Here is a 14,044-nt window from a genome sequence, read left to right as displayed (position 1 = left end):
TTGAGTTGTCTCCGTTGTGAGCTGTAGGTTTTTCCAGTTCTATCCACGGCCTATTTTCTATCAGTCAAACAGCATGCTTGATATCAGTCATGCTAGAACCACATGACACACAACCAGTGGCGGAAATTACCACTGAAAATTCGAAATCGCATACTGCTTGATGAAACTGCTTGTGGCTTGCACAAGTCTGCGTGTCTGTATGCACATGTCTGTGCTTACTCGTACATGAGCAAGTGTGTTTATGTATCTTCCTCTATAGGGTGATCAGGCCAAAAACATTCCTGGCGAGTCAGTCACAGAGGAGCAGTTCACAGATGAAGAGGGAAACATTGTCACCAGAAAAGTAACCTTGCAAATCAAATCAAATCAAAGCACCTTTAGCCATTTATCACATTTCCATCTGTCTGTATGAGTGAGTATCTTGTGAGAAGCGCGTTGTATTGCATGACTCGAGCCTCTCTCTCAGGTCATCCGGAAAGTGGTGCGTCGTGTGCCCGGAAAAGATGAGAAAGGCAAGAAGAAGAGAGGCAGGCGCTCCAGAGAGGCCGCTAGGGCCGAGCAGCCTGCTGAAAAAGAAGAAGAGGGGCCCTCTAAGAACCCTGAGCGCCTTAGCGAAAACTCTGAGGTTGGAATGGTGTGCCGTGTGCAGGCTTGATTTCCACTGGAGATGAATACGCTTGTGTGTGACTCACTTGTTGTGTTTGAAATATCTAAGACTTGGATGCTTGTGTGGACAGGCTGTGCTGCATTCTGATTTACAAACGTCAAAGAGCATTCCCTTACTGAGTGGCCGTCACATAGTGTTGCATTTAAAGCCTCGGTCACAACCGGCCGTACGTGCTCCTACGGCCGGTCTACTGTACATGCAAAAAACCAGGGCTTTGAACCGGTTCAAGGAACGAAAACGAAAACTGGGAACTTTTTCTATTTCACATGGAACAGAAACGAAACCAGAAACTTTATTATTTTTTATGTTCTGGAACAGAAACGCTTATTAAAAATAATGGTAACCGGTTAATACCGGTTTTTATTTCGTTCCTCAAAGTTTTCGTAGCCTACAAATAAAAAAGTCATTCTTCTCCTGCGCAAGTTTCTATGACCCGCTGGGGTTCACTTCCTGTGTGACGTTCGCTGACTGAATGGAGAGAGCGGGAGGGTGGACTACTATCACGTCTCCACATCTTAAATAAGAGGTAAATATTGCAGTCTATCGTTATTCGAAAACGTCAATTTCAAAAACGATATCAATATATTTGTCCACGTTAATGAGAGGCTCGCGAACATTAAATGACGTTAACCTCTGTTAGCCTATCAATGCATAGGGCCTGACTAGCCTTTGGTAGCACACTAAACGAATTATCTTTCATTTTTGGCACTTTTTCTGTTTGTGTAGATGGGAAGACGTACTGAGAATCCAAATCGCCAACATTTGAAATAATAATTGTTTTGAATTATTTCTTGTCTTATTTAATGAAGGTTGTAATAGAATTAGCCTACATTTGGCTTAAGCTGGATGAGACAGAGACATAATTTTATAGCCATTTGTTAAACAGCTGACAGGGAACGTAATTAACCGTTCCGGGAACGAAATTTTTTTGTTCTAACCGGTTCGGGAACGTCTATTTAATGGTGGAACCCAAAACCGGAAACGTTAAAATTCCGTTTCTGTTCGGAACGAACCAATAGGAAAAAAATTCTGGTTCAAAGCCCTGCAAAAAACACAAGAAACGCACGGAGCGTGTGACGTGCTGATTTTCGAGCCGTAGACCGGCCGCAGAGGTTCTTTGTCATGTCAAACAAACTCTACGGGCGCTTACGTTTTTTTCAGGTTGCAAGACAAACTTGCGCCCAACGTGCGTCTTTCTCCACGAACAACAACAACAAAAAAAACGCAGCGATTTGGGAAACGCCAAAAATCGCACGGCCAAAAAATCGTACGTCCGGTTGTGACCTAGGCTTAACACTCTCCTTTTTTTTTTTTTTTAAACTTATCAGAGTTAGTCTTTGTTTAGCGCTGTCTGCCTGAGTGTGGTGTTATTGTTTCCAGGTTTTTATCAGCTTGCACTCCAGGGAACCGATTCATGGCCTGACCGATGGAGGACCATGAATGAAGTGACTTGTAAAGATTCTAGCCGTCTCACCGTCTCTTTCCTTTTCTGCTTCAGGTCGGAGAGGGAGACAAGAAGAAAGAAGGAAGGCAAAGAGGGAAAAAGGGTCAATCGTAACGGTTGTGTGTGCTATCTGGTATGTTGTCCATGAGAAGAATTATGCTTTGTAACAATTCCTTTCTATCCAGCACAACTGGAAAGAAATGTAGTCACGCTGCTGTACAGGCCGCCACATTGTTCTCTAGCAAACAGCGCGGTGACCTGATCGCTCGAGAATGCTTTGAAGGCCTTGAAATTCTGTGCGCTCACCATGCAACCAGCCAGATATATACAATTGTCTTCAAACACAATTGGTCAAACATTGTCCAAATCTCAGTACCTACTTTGCAAACTATCATTTATATATGATATACGATATATCTTGCACTTTATATGAACATTTTTAAGAAAAAAAACAAACAAACATGTAATCATTTCGTTGTTGTTGTTATCTCAGGGTGGTTTTCCTTGTCCCAGTCACCGCTAGCGTGCTCAATCGAGATCCAAATCTACATCCGGATTTCTATAAAGCATTGTCACGATGTTTATTGTTAAGAGCGCTCTACAAATAAAACTGAATTGAACTGAACCTGAAATTAACAGACACTCTGTGATGTTTTGTGTTCCTTTTGCTAGAGATCTGAACCTGTTTCAGCATTGTTTTCCTGGGAAAAAGGGTCACTGGAAACACAATGCAGGAGATCAGGACCGGGGATTGTGCATCTACAGCCTTCACATAAACGCATGGTTTTTAGGAAGAGGACTTTATGATTTCGCATGAGCATGGAAAACCTCCGACTTTCTGTCAATGACGCAAAGCATCTGATCAGTGCCAGGAAATGACACATTAGCTCAAGACTGTTGGTGGCATGAAGCTTCTTCTGCGCCTTATGTTGGAGGAGTGCCAGTGACTTTAAAAAAAAAAACAAAAAAAAAGGGCACTGAAGCATTTCCATGACCAAAGATGGTACAGAGAGCATTGTGGACTGACAGAAATTGAAGAGTATGTTTTTAAAAACACCTTCTACACTCGCCTTACTTTTTCCCCTCCTCTCGGACTAGTATCGGGCTGTATAATGCTGTTTTTAAAGATCCTGTACATAAACCAGAACTGTATAAATTCTAAAGTAGCTCACAAAATTGTGAATGCACTGGCAAGAGAGAGTCATAATGTGTGTTGGAATGAAACTAAATGAATGCTGATATTAATTCCAACTTTAAAGAAAAAGTTTGGGGGGGTAACTCCACAGGTACTTGTAATTACACAAAGAAAAAGAACTTTTTACACAAGAACAAGTTTGCTTGATTTGAGTACGTTTCTTTTTAAGCATACCGCGAGTCTCAATAATGATGAAAAAACAGACATAGCTGCAGTTGTGTTAAAAGATTTACTCCGAATACTAATATTTTGATGCATGTGATTCACCTTATTTTTTATTTGTTTCCTATCTACATAACCAGAGGTGTGGTAAATGTTCTGTGTGCACACATTCATAGCCTTGGTCTTTGTCACTAATACTGTTTTATAATGACACCACTGTACCACAACAGACTCGCGGGAAGTGAATGGACATGATCGGATGAGAAATTTTTGCAGCTAAAGGCTTATGCTATGCAGTCACGGACAGGCTTGGAGTGTGAGAGAGCGCATCACGTCAACTGGCACACTGTTAACTTTTAACCGGTCTCATGTGTATTGGCACTAAGAAGTCTTTCTGTAAGCCAACCGTTTGTAACCATTCTAACAGTGTATTACTAGGTTCCAAGGCTGCTGTGGTCGTAAGGGGCATTTTTTTATTTGGGTTTGGTGAAATATTTCCTTATGTTGAATATACTCGAGAAAAAAAAAAAAAAAGAAAAAAAAAGAGAGAGACAGAGAGAGCGATCACCTTCAGGTATTCATTGAATGATCTGGTAACAAACCTGTATGAGAAACCATACACTGGATGATTGAATTAATTATTTAAGCATAAAATAAATTGTGTTCAAACTCTGAAAGAAAAGGTGTGAATTGAACTTTTATCTGTATGTCGAAAGAACTATATGTGGCCATTTGATGCCAAAGACACACAGAGAACTGTGTACAGTGTGTATATATATATACGCTAGGGATGTAACGATATATGATACATCGCTATAAATCATGACACAAACTTATGATTGTTCGAATTGATGAAATAAAAAATGAATCGTAATTATTATCAGGCTACGTAATGTTAGTTTTTCAAAGCTGTAATTGTGTTGTTTAGACAGCAGAGGGTGGAATAACATACAATAGAGGGAAATTAACCAAGTACAGAAGAGCCTGGGATACCTATGTTTGAATTTGTGTTATAATGAATATGAAAATTACACAAATGATATTCCTCCTTGACTCTAAAAGGTTTCATTAAAACTCTAAGCTAAGAGGAATAGCTTTTGTTAACAACAGGTAACCCCCCACCCCTGAGTGAAGTCTCTTTTTGTCACATATCACTTACAATCCTTCATTTTTTTTTTTAAAGAATGCAACAGTGTCCCATCCATCCATTATCTCTAGCCGCTTTATCCTGTTCTACAGGGTCGCAGGCAAGCTGGAGCCTATCCCAGCTGACTACGGGTGAAAGGCGGGGTACACCCTGGACAAGTCGCCAGGTCATCACAGGGCTGACACATAGACACAGACAACCATTCACACTCACATTCACACCTACGGTCAATTTAGAGTCACCAGTTAACCTAACCTGCATGTCTTTGGACTGTGGGGGAAACCGGAGCACCCGGAGGAAACCCATGCAGACACAGGGAGAACATGCAAACTCCACACAGAAAGGCCCTCGCCGGCCGCTGGACTCGAACCCAGAACCTTCTTGCTGTGAGGCAACAGTGCTAACAGTGCCCCTGCAACAGTGTCATTTGTGAAATGTGTTAGAGACACCCTGATCATTTCCTGCCAAAAAGAAGCTAAAGAATCTGGACAAGTCACATTCATAGATAACATCAGTCAAGATATTGTGCGCACACACACACGCAATAAGCTGTATATAAGATAAGATTAGCTTAAAAATATCAAATAACTGTGATAAATTTGTTCTCAGCTAGGCAGAACTGGTATTCGACTTACATTTCCCATTTACCCTTCTATTCTCAGAAGGACAGATCCTGGATGCATTATCACATGCTATGATGTCAGATGTCACATGTCTCACACTTGAGTTGTGTCAGACGGGAACCGTCAGGGCCTTCTAGGAGTTCAGAGAAGGCCCGAACATATCAGCATTTCAAATGTCATATTTAATTTCTTTCATTCTTTAATTGCTTTCATTCTTTCATCATTTCATTATAATTATTCTCCTCTAATTCGGCCTCGTTTTCTATTAAATTTGCTTCAGTAATGAAAGGGTTAATGTCCTGAAAACATTAAAATCGAGTTATCCAATGAGATTTTTTTTGTTTGTTGTCTCTAGGCTGAGGAGAGTTTAGAGCCGGCTCACTCATTGGTTAGGACCTCATTGCCGGGACAGAAGGCCATGGCAGTGTGTGTTTATGTAGGAAGTGACAGATGAATTAACCAATCAGATTTTGATTTATAGTGGGAGGGACCAAAAATGTATCACCCTAGGCCTTCTCAAAGGCCAACACGAAGCTTAACTGTGACTCGGCGCCATCAGCGCAGCAGTGAAGTCACCTTCCAGCCGGTGTAGCGTTCATCAGTAGTGTTCGCGAATGCTAATAAAGCGGTCAAGCCAGTGTTATCAAGAGCAAGTAATACAGGCTAACGACCAAGAAACTAAGATTTCTGTCTCCAGACTCTTCTTCCACGCTGCATGCTCGTTACAGTATTTTTTTTCACTCAGATTTAAGTCTTCATTTCCCTCTGTAATTTACTTAGTTACTTTTAAAATCAACATCAACAACTACACGCAACCTGGCACCCTGCCGCTAATCCCTCGCAAAATCCTTTGCCCTGTTGCTTTTTTGGTGTCTGGCTAAGTTTAGGCTGAGCTCAAGTCCCAGCTCTAATAGTAACGGTTCACCACTGAGTTGTGTAACGCATCATGTGTGTCAGATTTGTAAGACTTGCTCTCAATACCCCTTGAAAGACATACAACCAGCAGTGGCGTGCACAGATAGACACGAGGTGGTGCTCAAGCACCTGCCCCTCTGCCCTCTGTCCAAAAAAGTGCCCTTTTTAATTTTTTTTTTTTTACAGTTTACTGAGGCCAATGTCGACATGATCTTTTAAAAAAGCCGCGGCATTAAAAGCGTGTGTGAAAATAATGTCCCGATGTGTGCCCCCTCCGCACACACACCGGACCTCTGTCTCTCTTGCTCGGTCACGTGAACAAGCGTGCAGTGCATTCAATGTGAGGTTGCAGCAGCATAGCGTCCTGGAAGCCACGGCCTTGTCGTAGCGCAGACAACACATCGGGCAGTCAGTCAGCTCTTCCCCTGCCCCACCAGCCAGGTAACGCATGAATCGAGTGAAAATGTATTGTTTGCCCTCTAAGCCCAAGCTGTAATTATTTTGTCATGAAGTAGCCCGTCGCATACAGAAACAACTGCACATAAGTATTATATTTTTTGCTAGACCATTTTCAGATTTAGGAAAACAAAAATTTCTTTTTCTATTTTGTTCAACTAGAGATTCCTGGCAAAGTCAAAAAGCCTTGATGTAATAAATTAATATTAAGTGGTTGTTTTACACCTTTAAAAACTAAAACGGGTCAGTGGCGACCCGAACACAAGAGGAGGGTTAAATCTCAGACTTTTATAATAAGGTGCTCCACATGCGCAAAAAAGTGCCCTTTTATCCCCCCACAGCACTTGCCCCCCAAAATGTCTGTGCACGCCACTGATAACCAGTGTACCGACCTGCAAGTCCCCTACTGTATGTACTGTGCATTTCAAGTCCTTTGAGCTTCCTTTTCACACTACACTTTGACACTAACAGTACTGATTTGGATTACTTGCACTAAAAGAATGGGATTTGAATCCTGTGTCTGTTAAGAGATTATGAACCGCAGCTGTTCATTTGCTTTCTTTTGGATCACTGTTTCCCAGCAGGTCACAGACGTCATCAGTGACCTACTCACAATAAAATTGTCCTCATCAATCTGGTGTGAGTTTCCCAAAAGCATTGCAGCACAAAGATCATCATTAAATGGTAGCGCGAGCAGCACAATGAATGCGCACTCTCTTAATTAAGATGCTCTTAGCGTTAAGAGGCTTTTGGGAAAGCTACCCCTGTATACTTGTTATTAATCTAAGCAAACCTCATCCTTGGTGATCCCAGATGCATTTTAAATGTGAAAATATTTTTAAGGTATAAAAATAGGAATGAAACAGTTAAGAGGAACAATGAAAATGCAAGACAATGCAATAAATACAATTTCATCATAGCAAATGAAGTCCAGAAATTGAGTTTCTGGACAAATTGAGAAATTGAAGTCCATAAAAGTACTCACATAAAGAGCTGATGATGCAGTGGGCTTTGGAGGGAGGAAATACCTACTAAATGTCGACATTTTTGTTAATGCCACAATTGAGTTTAAATATCTTGAATGCTGGAATCTAGGAAACCGTTGTGTTTCTTTTATGACTATTATTTAAGTTTACTTAAAGCATAGTTGTGTTCACCCCTCCTAGAACTGCCACCTTATTGTGGTGGAGGGGTTTGTGTGCTTGAATGATCCTAGGAGCTATGTTGTCGGGGGCATTACGCCCCTGTTAGGTTCTCCCAAGGCAGACAGGTCCTAGGTGACAGGCCAGACCAAGAGCAGTTCATCAAAATCCCTTATGAAGAATAATCAATCAAGGACCGTGACGTCGCCCGGTATGGCGCAGCCGGGGCCCCACCCTGGAGCCAGGCCTGGGGTTGGGGCTCATATGTGAGCGCTTGGTGGCTGGGCCTTTGCCCACGGGGCCCGGCCGGGCTCAGCCCGAAGTGGTGACGTGGGCCCGATCTCCTGTGGGTTCACCACCCACAGAGGTAGTCGTAAGGGGCTGGTGCAGTGTTGATTGGGCGGCAGTCAAAGGCAGGGGCCTCGATGACCTAATTCCCGGACACAGCGGCTAGCTGTTGGGACATGGAATGTCACTTCCCTGGGGGGGAAAGAGCCTGAGCTTGTGCAGGAGGTTGAGAGGTACCGGCTAGAGATAGTCGGGCTCACCTCCACGCACACCTTGGGCTCCGGAACCCAGCTCCTCGAGAGGGGCTGGACTCTCCACTTCTCTGGAGTCGCCCATGGTGAACAGCGGCGGGCTGGTGTGGGCTTGCTTATAGCTCCCCAGCTCAGCCACCATGTGTTGGAGTTTACCCCAGTGAACAAGAAGGTCGCCTCTCTGCGCCGTCGGACTGGGGAGAGGGCTCTTGCTGTTGTTTGTGCCTACGGGCCAAATAGCAGTATAGAGTATCCAGCCTTCTTGGAGTCCCTGGGAGAGGTACTGAGAGGTGCTCAGACTGGGGACTCCATTGTTCTACGAGGGGACTTCAACGCTCACGTGGGCGATGACAGTGACACCTGGAGGGGCGTGATTGGGAGGAACGGCCTCCCCGATCTGAACCCGAGTGGTGTTTTGTTATTGGACTTCTGTGCTAGTCACAGTTTGTCCATAACGAACACCATGTTCGAGCATAGGGGTGTCCATAAGTGCACGTGGCACCAGGACACTTTAGGTCGGAGGTCGATGATCGACTTTGTTGTCGTTTCATCGGCTCTCCAGCCCTATGTCTTGGACATTCTGGTGAAGAGAGGGGCTGAGCTGTCAACTGATCACCACCTGGTGGTGAGTTGGATCTGCTGGCAGAGGAGGAAGCCGGACAGACCTGGCACGCCCAAACGTATGGTGAGGGTCTGCTGGGAACGTCTGGCCAAGCACTCTGTCGGGGAGGTCTTTAACTCCCATCTCCGTGAGAGCTTCTCCCAGCTTCTGAGGGAGGCAGGGGACATTGAGTCTGAGTGGACCATGTTCTCTACCTCCATTGTAGACGCGGCTGTTCGGAGCTGTGGCCGCAAGGTCTCCGGTGCCTGTCGTGGCGGCAATCCCCGAACCCGGTGGTGGACACCGAAAGTAAGGGATGCCATCAAGCTGAAGAAGGAGTCCTATCGGGCCATGTTGGCCTCCGGGACTCCTGAGGCAGCTGACGGGTATCGGCAGACCAGGCATGCTGCAGCTCGGGCAGTTGCGGAGGCAAAAACTCGGAACTGGGAGGAGTTCGGTGAGGCCATGGAGGAGGACTATTGGTCAGCCTCGAAGAAATTCTGGCAAACCGTCCGGTGCCTCAGGAGGGGGAAGCAGTACTCTGCCAACACTATTTACATTGTTGGGCAGTGGAAGGAATATTTCGAGGATCTCCTCAATCCCACAGTCACGTCTTCCATTGAGGAAGCAGAGGCTGATGACTCAAGGGCGGACTCGTCCATTACCCAAGCCGAAGTCACTAAGGTGGTTAGCAAGCTCCTCGGTGGCAAGGCACCGGGGGTGGATGAGATCCGCCCCGAGTATCTCAAGTCTCTGGATGTTGTGGGGCTGTCTTGGCTGACACACCTCTGCAACATCACATGGTGGTCGGGGACAGTGCCTCTGGAGTGGCAGACTGGGGTGGTGGTCCCTCTTTTTAAGAAAGGGGACCGGAGAGTGTGCTCCAATTATAGGGGAATCACACTTCTCAGCCTCCCAGGGAAGGTTTACTCCAGGGTACTGGAGAGGAGAATTCAGCTGATAGTCGAACCTCGGATCCAGGAAGAACAATGCGGTTTTCGTCCTGGTCGCGGAACTCTGGATCAGCTCTATACCCTTCATAGGGTGTTCGAGGGTTCATGGGAGTTTGCCCAACCAGTCCACATGTGCTTTGTGGATCTGGAGAAGGCATTCAACCGTGTCCCTCGTGGTATTCTGTGGGGGGTGCTTCGGGAGTATGGGGTTCGGGGCCCTTTGCTAAGGGCTGTCTGGTCCCTGTACGAACGGAGCAGGAGTCTGTTTCGCATTGCCAGCAGTAAGTCAGACCTGTTCCAAGTGCATGTTGGACTCCAGCAGGGCTGCCCTTTGTCACCGGTTCTGTTCGTAATTTTTATGGACAGAATTTCTAGGCACAGCCAGGGGCTGGAAGGAATCCTGTTTGGGAACCACAGGATTTCATCTCTGCTTTTTGCAGATGATGTTGTCCTGTTGGCTTCTGCAAACCAGGACCTTCAGCATGCACTGGGGTGGTTTGCAGTTGAGTGTGAAGCGGCTGGGATGAGAATCAGCACCTCCAAGTCTGAGGCCATGGTTCTCGACCGGAAAAGGGTGGCTTGCCCTCTCCAGGTTGGTGGAGAAGTCCTGCCTCAAGTGGAGGAGTTTAAGTATCTCAGGATCTTGTTCACGAGTGAGGGAAGGATAGAGCGTGAGATCGACAGGCGGATCGGTGCAGCCTCCGCAGTGATGCGGTCGCTTTACCGGTCCGTCGTGGTGAAGAAGGAGCTGAGCCAAAAGGCGAAGCTCTCGATTTACCGGTCGATCTATGTTCCGACTCTCACCTATGGTCATGAGCTTTGGGTAATGACCGAAAGAACAAGATCACGGATACAAGCTGCCGAAATGAGTTTCCTTCGCAGGGTGGCTGGGCACTCCCTTAGAGATAGGGTGAGAAGTACAGTCACTCGGGAGGAGCTCGGAGTAGAGCCGCTGCTCCTCCACATCGAGAGGAATCAGCTGAGGTGGCTCGGGCATCTCTTTCGGATGCCTCCTGGACTCCTCCCTGGGGAGGTGTTCCAGGCATGTCCCCCCGGGAGGAGGCCCCGGGGAAGACCCAGGACATGCTGGAGGGACTATGTCTCTTGGCTGGCCTGGGAACGCCTCGGTGTTCTTCCCGAGGAGCTGGCCAAGGTGTCTGGGGAAAGGGAAGTTTGGGCTTCCATGCTCAGACTGCTGCCTCCGCGACCCGGCCCTGGATAAGCGGAAGAAGACGAGATGAGATAGTTGTGTTCACTCAACTGAGTTGTTCCTACTTTAAGTTAAGTAAATATACTCACTGGCCACTTTATTAGGAACACCCACCCACCTGCTGTTTTATGCAGTTATCTAATCAACAGCAGCACAGTGCATCAAATCATGCAGATACAAATCAAGAGCTTCAGTTAATGTTCACTTCAAACATCAGAATGGGAAAAATTGTGATCTCAAAGTGTGACTTTCGTTCACTGTGGCATGGGTGTTGGTTTGAGCCAGATGGACTGGTTTGAGTATTTCAGAAGCTGCTGATCCTCCTGGGGTTTTCACACACAACAGTCTCGAGAGTTTACACAGAATGGTGTGAAAAACAAAAACACTGAGTGAGTGAGTGAGTGAGTGAGTGAGTGAGTGTGTGTGTGTGTGTGTGTGTTCTGTGGGTCAAAACAAACGCCTTGTTGATAAGAGAGGGCAGAGGAAAATGGCCAGATTGGTTTGAGCTTTTTTGCCAGGATGGATATAGCAATTCTTTACAACCGTGGTGAGCAGAAAAGCATCTCAGCATGCAACAGCAGCAGACCACTCCATTGGGTTCCACTCCTGCAGCCAAGAACAGGAATCTTAGAGTCAAGAACAAGTTCCTATTAAAGTGGCCAGTGAGTCTACCTATTACTTTCAAGGTAAGTTTACTTTAAATAGCATGTACTCATAAATTGTCATTTCTAAGTGTCGCCAACTTGTATAACCCAACAAAAGAATCCCGCTTACCTGATAGAATTCAGGAAACCGATTGCCTTAGAAAAATAACATAAGCACAACAAAGAATTCTTAAACAGAAGTACTTTTTTACTTGAAAACACACACAAATATAAATAAATAAATAAATAAATAATCCAGTCTAACTGAAGAGCTTTTAGCTTTTTAACATTATAACTGGCAGTCCAGCCTCTGGGACAGCAATTTTCCATTTAAAAAAAAACAACAACACAAAGATCCACCTACTTTCATGTTGGCATACTTTAGATATACTTTAGGGGTAGTTTGTTCCAGAAATATAAGTGAAAACAAAAAAAAAAAGTTGATCTATTTCCAGAGGACCGATGAAAAATTACAACACTACAACACTAAATCAGGCTTTTAAACATTCAGCATTCATATTTGGATACAGGAGCAGGGGTCTCTCTCTCTCTCTCTCTCACACACACACACACACACACACACACACACTAAACCTTCTCCTAAAGAGTGCTGGCACAGAGGGCAACATACATGCCTCCACAGAAATCCTGCCAATACAAACACACACACACACACACATTGTTCACTCACAACACAGAGTGCAGGAACAGAGATATAACACAAGCACGCACACACACACACACACACACAAAACCTGCTCCTACCAAAGAGTTCTGGTGCAGAAGACAACACATGCTTCCACAGAAATCCAGTCCAGTCAAGACACACACACACATACACTCTCTACTACCTGCTGCCACCAGAGTGTAGGTGCCGATGCCAGCTGCAAAAAAAGAGATAAAGTTCCAAATATGGATTCAAAGTCATGTATTTAAAAAAAAACAATGCAAAACCAACTACATTCAGTGCTCATGTGAGACAACGTGAGGTAACATGGGCTAAATTAATGGTTTTCTTCAACAATTCAGCTGAAATAAAGCTTAAACTAGCAACTGCTATAGTGAGTCCATATAAAGTAGCTCTGAATTCATGAAACTCGATCAACATTATTTTCTTAACACCCCGACGTAACGACCAGTCCTTGGCCACGACAGAAAAACGTTCTGGTGCCATTCCTGTAGCAGCCTGGACAACATGTGCACACCTACACAAACGGTGTGTTACGGTACATGTGTACCCGCAAGCCCTACATTTAAAAAAAAATGTGCACAATAAATTACCACTCCAAGTTAGCGTAATAGAAATGTATGTTAACTAATTTTGGTAGCGGTTAAAGCATGGGTGTGTCTGCTGTTATTCTGTGCGGCATGGTATCAGCTAACTTAGCTAGCATTAGTTAATATTCACATTAGCCAGACGTTATTTAACTTAAATGCATGGTAATTATCAATATAAATAGGAAATATGGCCTGCGCAAAAGCGGCTGTGAGTAACGAAACCGGAGCTGACAAATGTGAAGAAGCATTTCAACTGGTTAACTGACGGAGTCAGAATTTGTGATTCATGTCCTTTGTTTTGAAGCGCAGAAAAAACATGAACTTTAACCGCATTCATAACCAAGCAACACGTTAAGAATGATTATCATGAAAAGCTAAACTGACAGTGTTCAAGTCCTTAGAGTGTAAAGTATTGGATCTCTTGGAATGTAAAACAAGTACATAACTAGAATTATACAACTTAAACAGGAGGTCAGCATGAAATAAGCAAAGCATACTAATGTTATTTAAGAAAGCAGTGGTGTTACCTTTTACAGTGACATATAGTACTGTGCAAAAGTCTTGGTTTCATACAAACTTTGTTATACACTACCGTTCAAAAGTTTGGGGTCACCCAGACAATTTTGTGTTTTCCATGGAAAGTCACACTTTTATTTACCACCATAAGTTGTAAAATGAATAGAAAATTACCAGTATATAGTAGTTATAAATCAGTAAATTAAACTCATTATAAATGCATAATAGGTCAGAACGAGTTTTTCAAGACTATTCAGAACATAGCTAGGTCATTATATGATATGATAAAATACTGCAACAATATACTTTTTATGGTAAACAAACCTTAACCAAACTATAAAAATCTAATTGTGTCGAGCTAGCCATAGTTTCTGTAATAAAGAATATCTTGAGACAAAAATTGCAGTCACACCAATCTAAGTACAGCTAATTTGGTTGTATTAGCATTGCAAATGAAACATGCCAACAAACAAACAGCAAATAAATGAAAGAGTATTCAACAGACAGAATGGTAGAAAATATGTACAGTGTCTTGCCAAAGTATTCACCCCC

At 44.2% G+C, this 14,044-nt stretch overlaps 1 protein-coding gene across 13 annotated transcripts in view; it reads left to right on the top strand.

The window, feature by feature from the left end:
- ank3b (ankyrin 3b) overlaps window positions 1-4,348 on the top strand; it is a 391,042-nt gene extending 386,694 nt beyond the window's left edge. For 11 of the 13 annotated variants that reach the window (XM_060939582.1, XM_060939580.1, XM_060939581.1 and 8 more), the window contains 4 exons: window positions 260-343; window positions 467-625; window positions 2,166-2,244; window positions 2,784-4,348. In XM_060939582.1, the coding sequence (XP_060795565.1) occupies window positions 260-343; window positions 467-625; window positions 2,166-2,225 (303 nt within the window). In that variant the 3' untranslated portion in view covers window positions 2,226-2,244; window positions 2,784-4,348. The remainder of the gene's footprint in view (window positions 1-259; window positions 344-466; window positions 626-2,165; window positions 2,245-2,783) is intronic. The other 2 variants (XM_060939577.1, XM_060939578.1) reach the window with 2 other exon arrangements.
- Window positions 4,349-14,044: the final 9,696 nt, after the last annotated feature.

This window comes from Neoarius graeffei, chromosome 14 (genome assembly GCF_027579695.1).
Source record: "Neoarius graeffei isolate fNeoGra1 chromosome 14, fNeoGra1.pri, whole genome shotgun sequence".
NCBI lineage: Eukaryota > Metazoa > Chordata > Actinopteri > Siluriformes > Ariidae > Neoarius > Neoarius graeffei.
The sequence above is the reverse complement of the archived record's forward strand: the minus strand, read 5'-3'. Positions and strand labels throughout refer to the sequence as shown.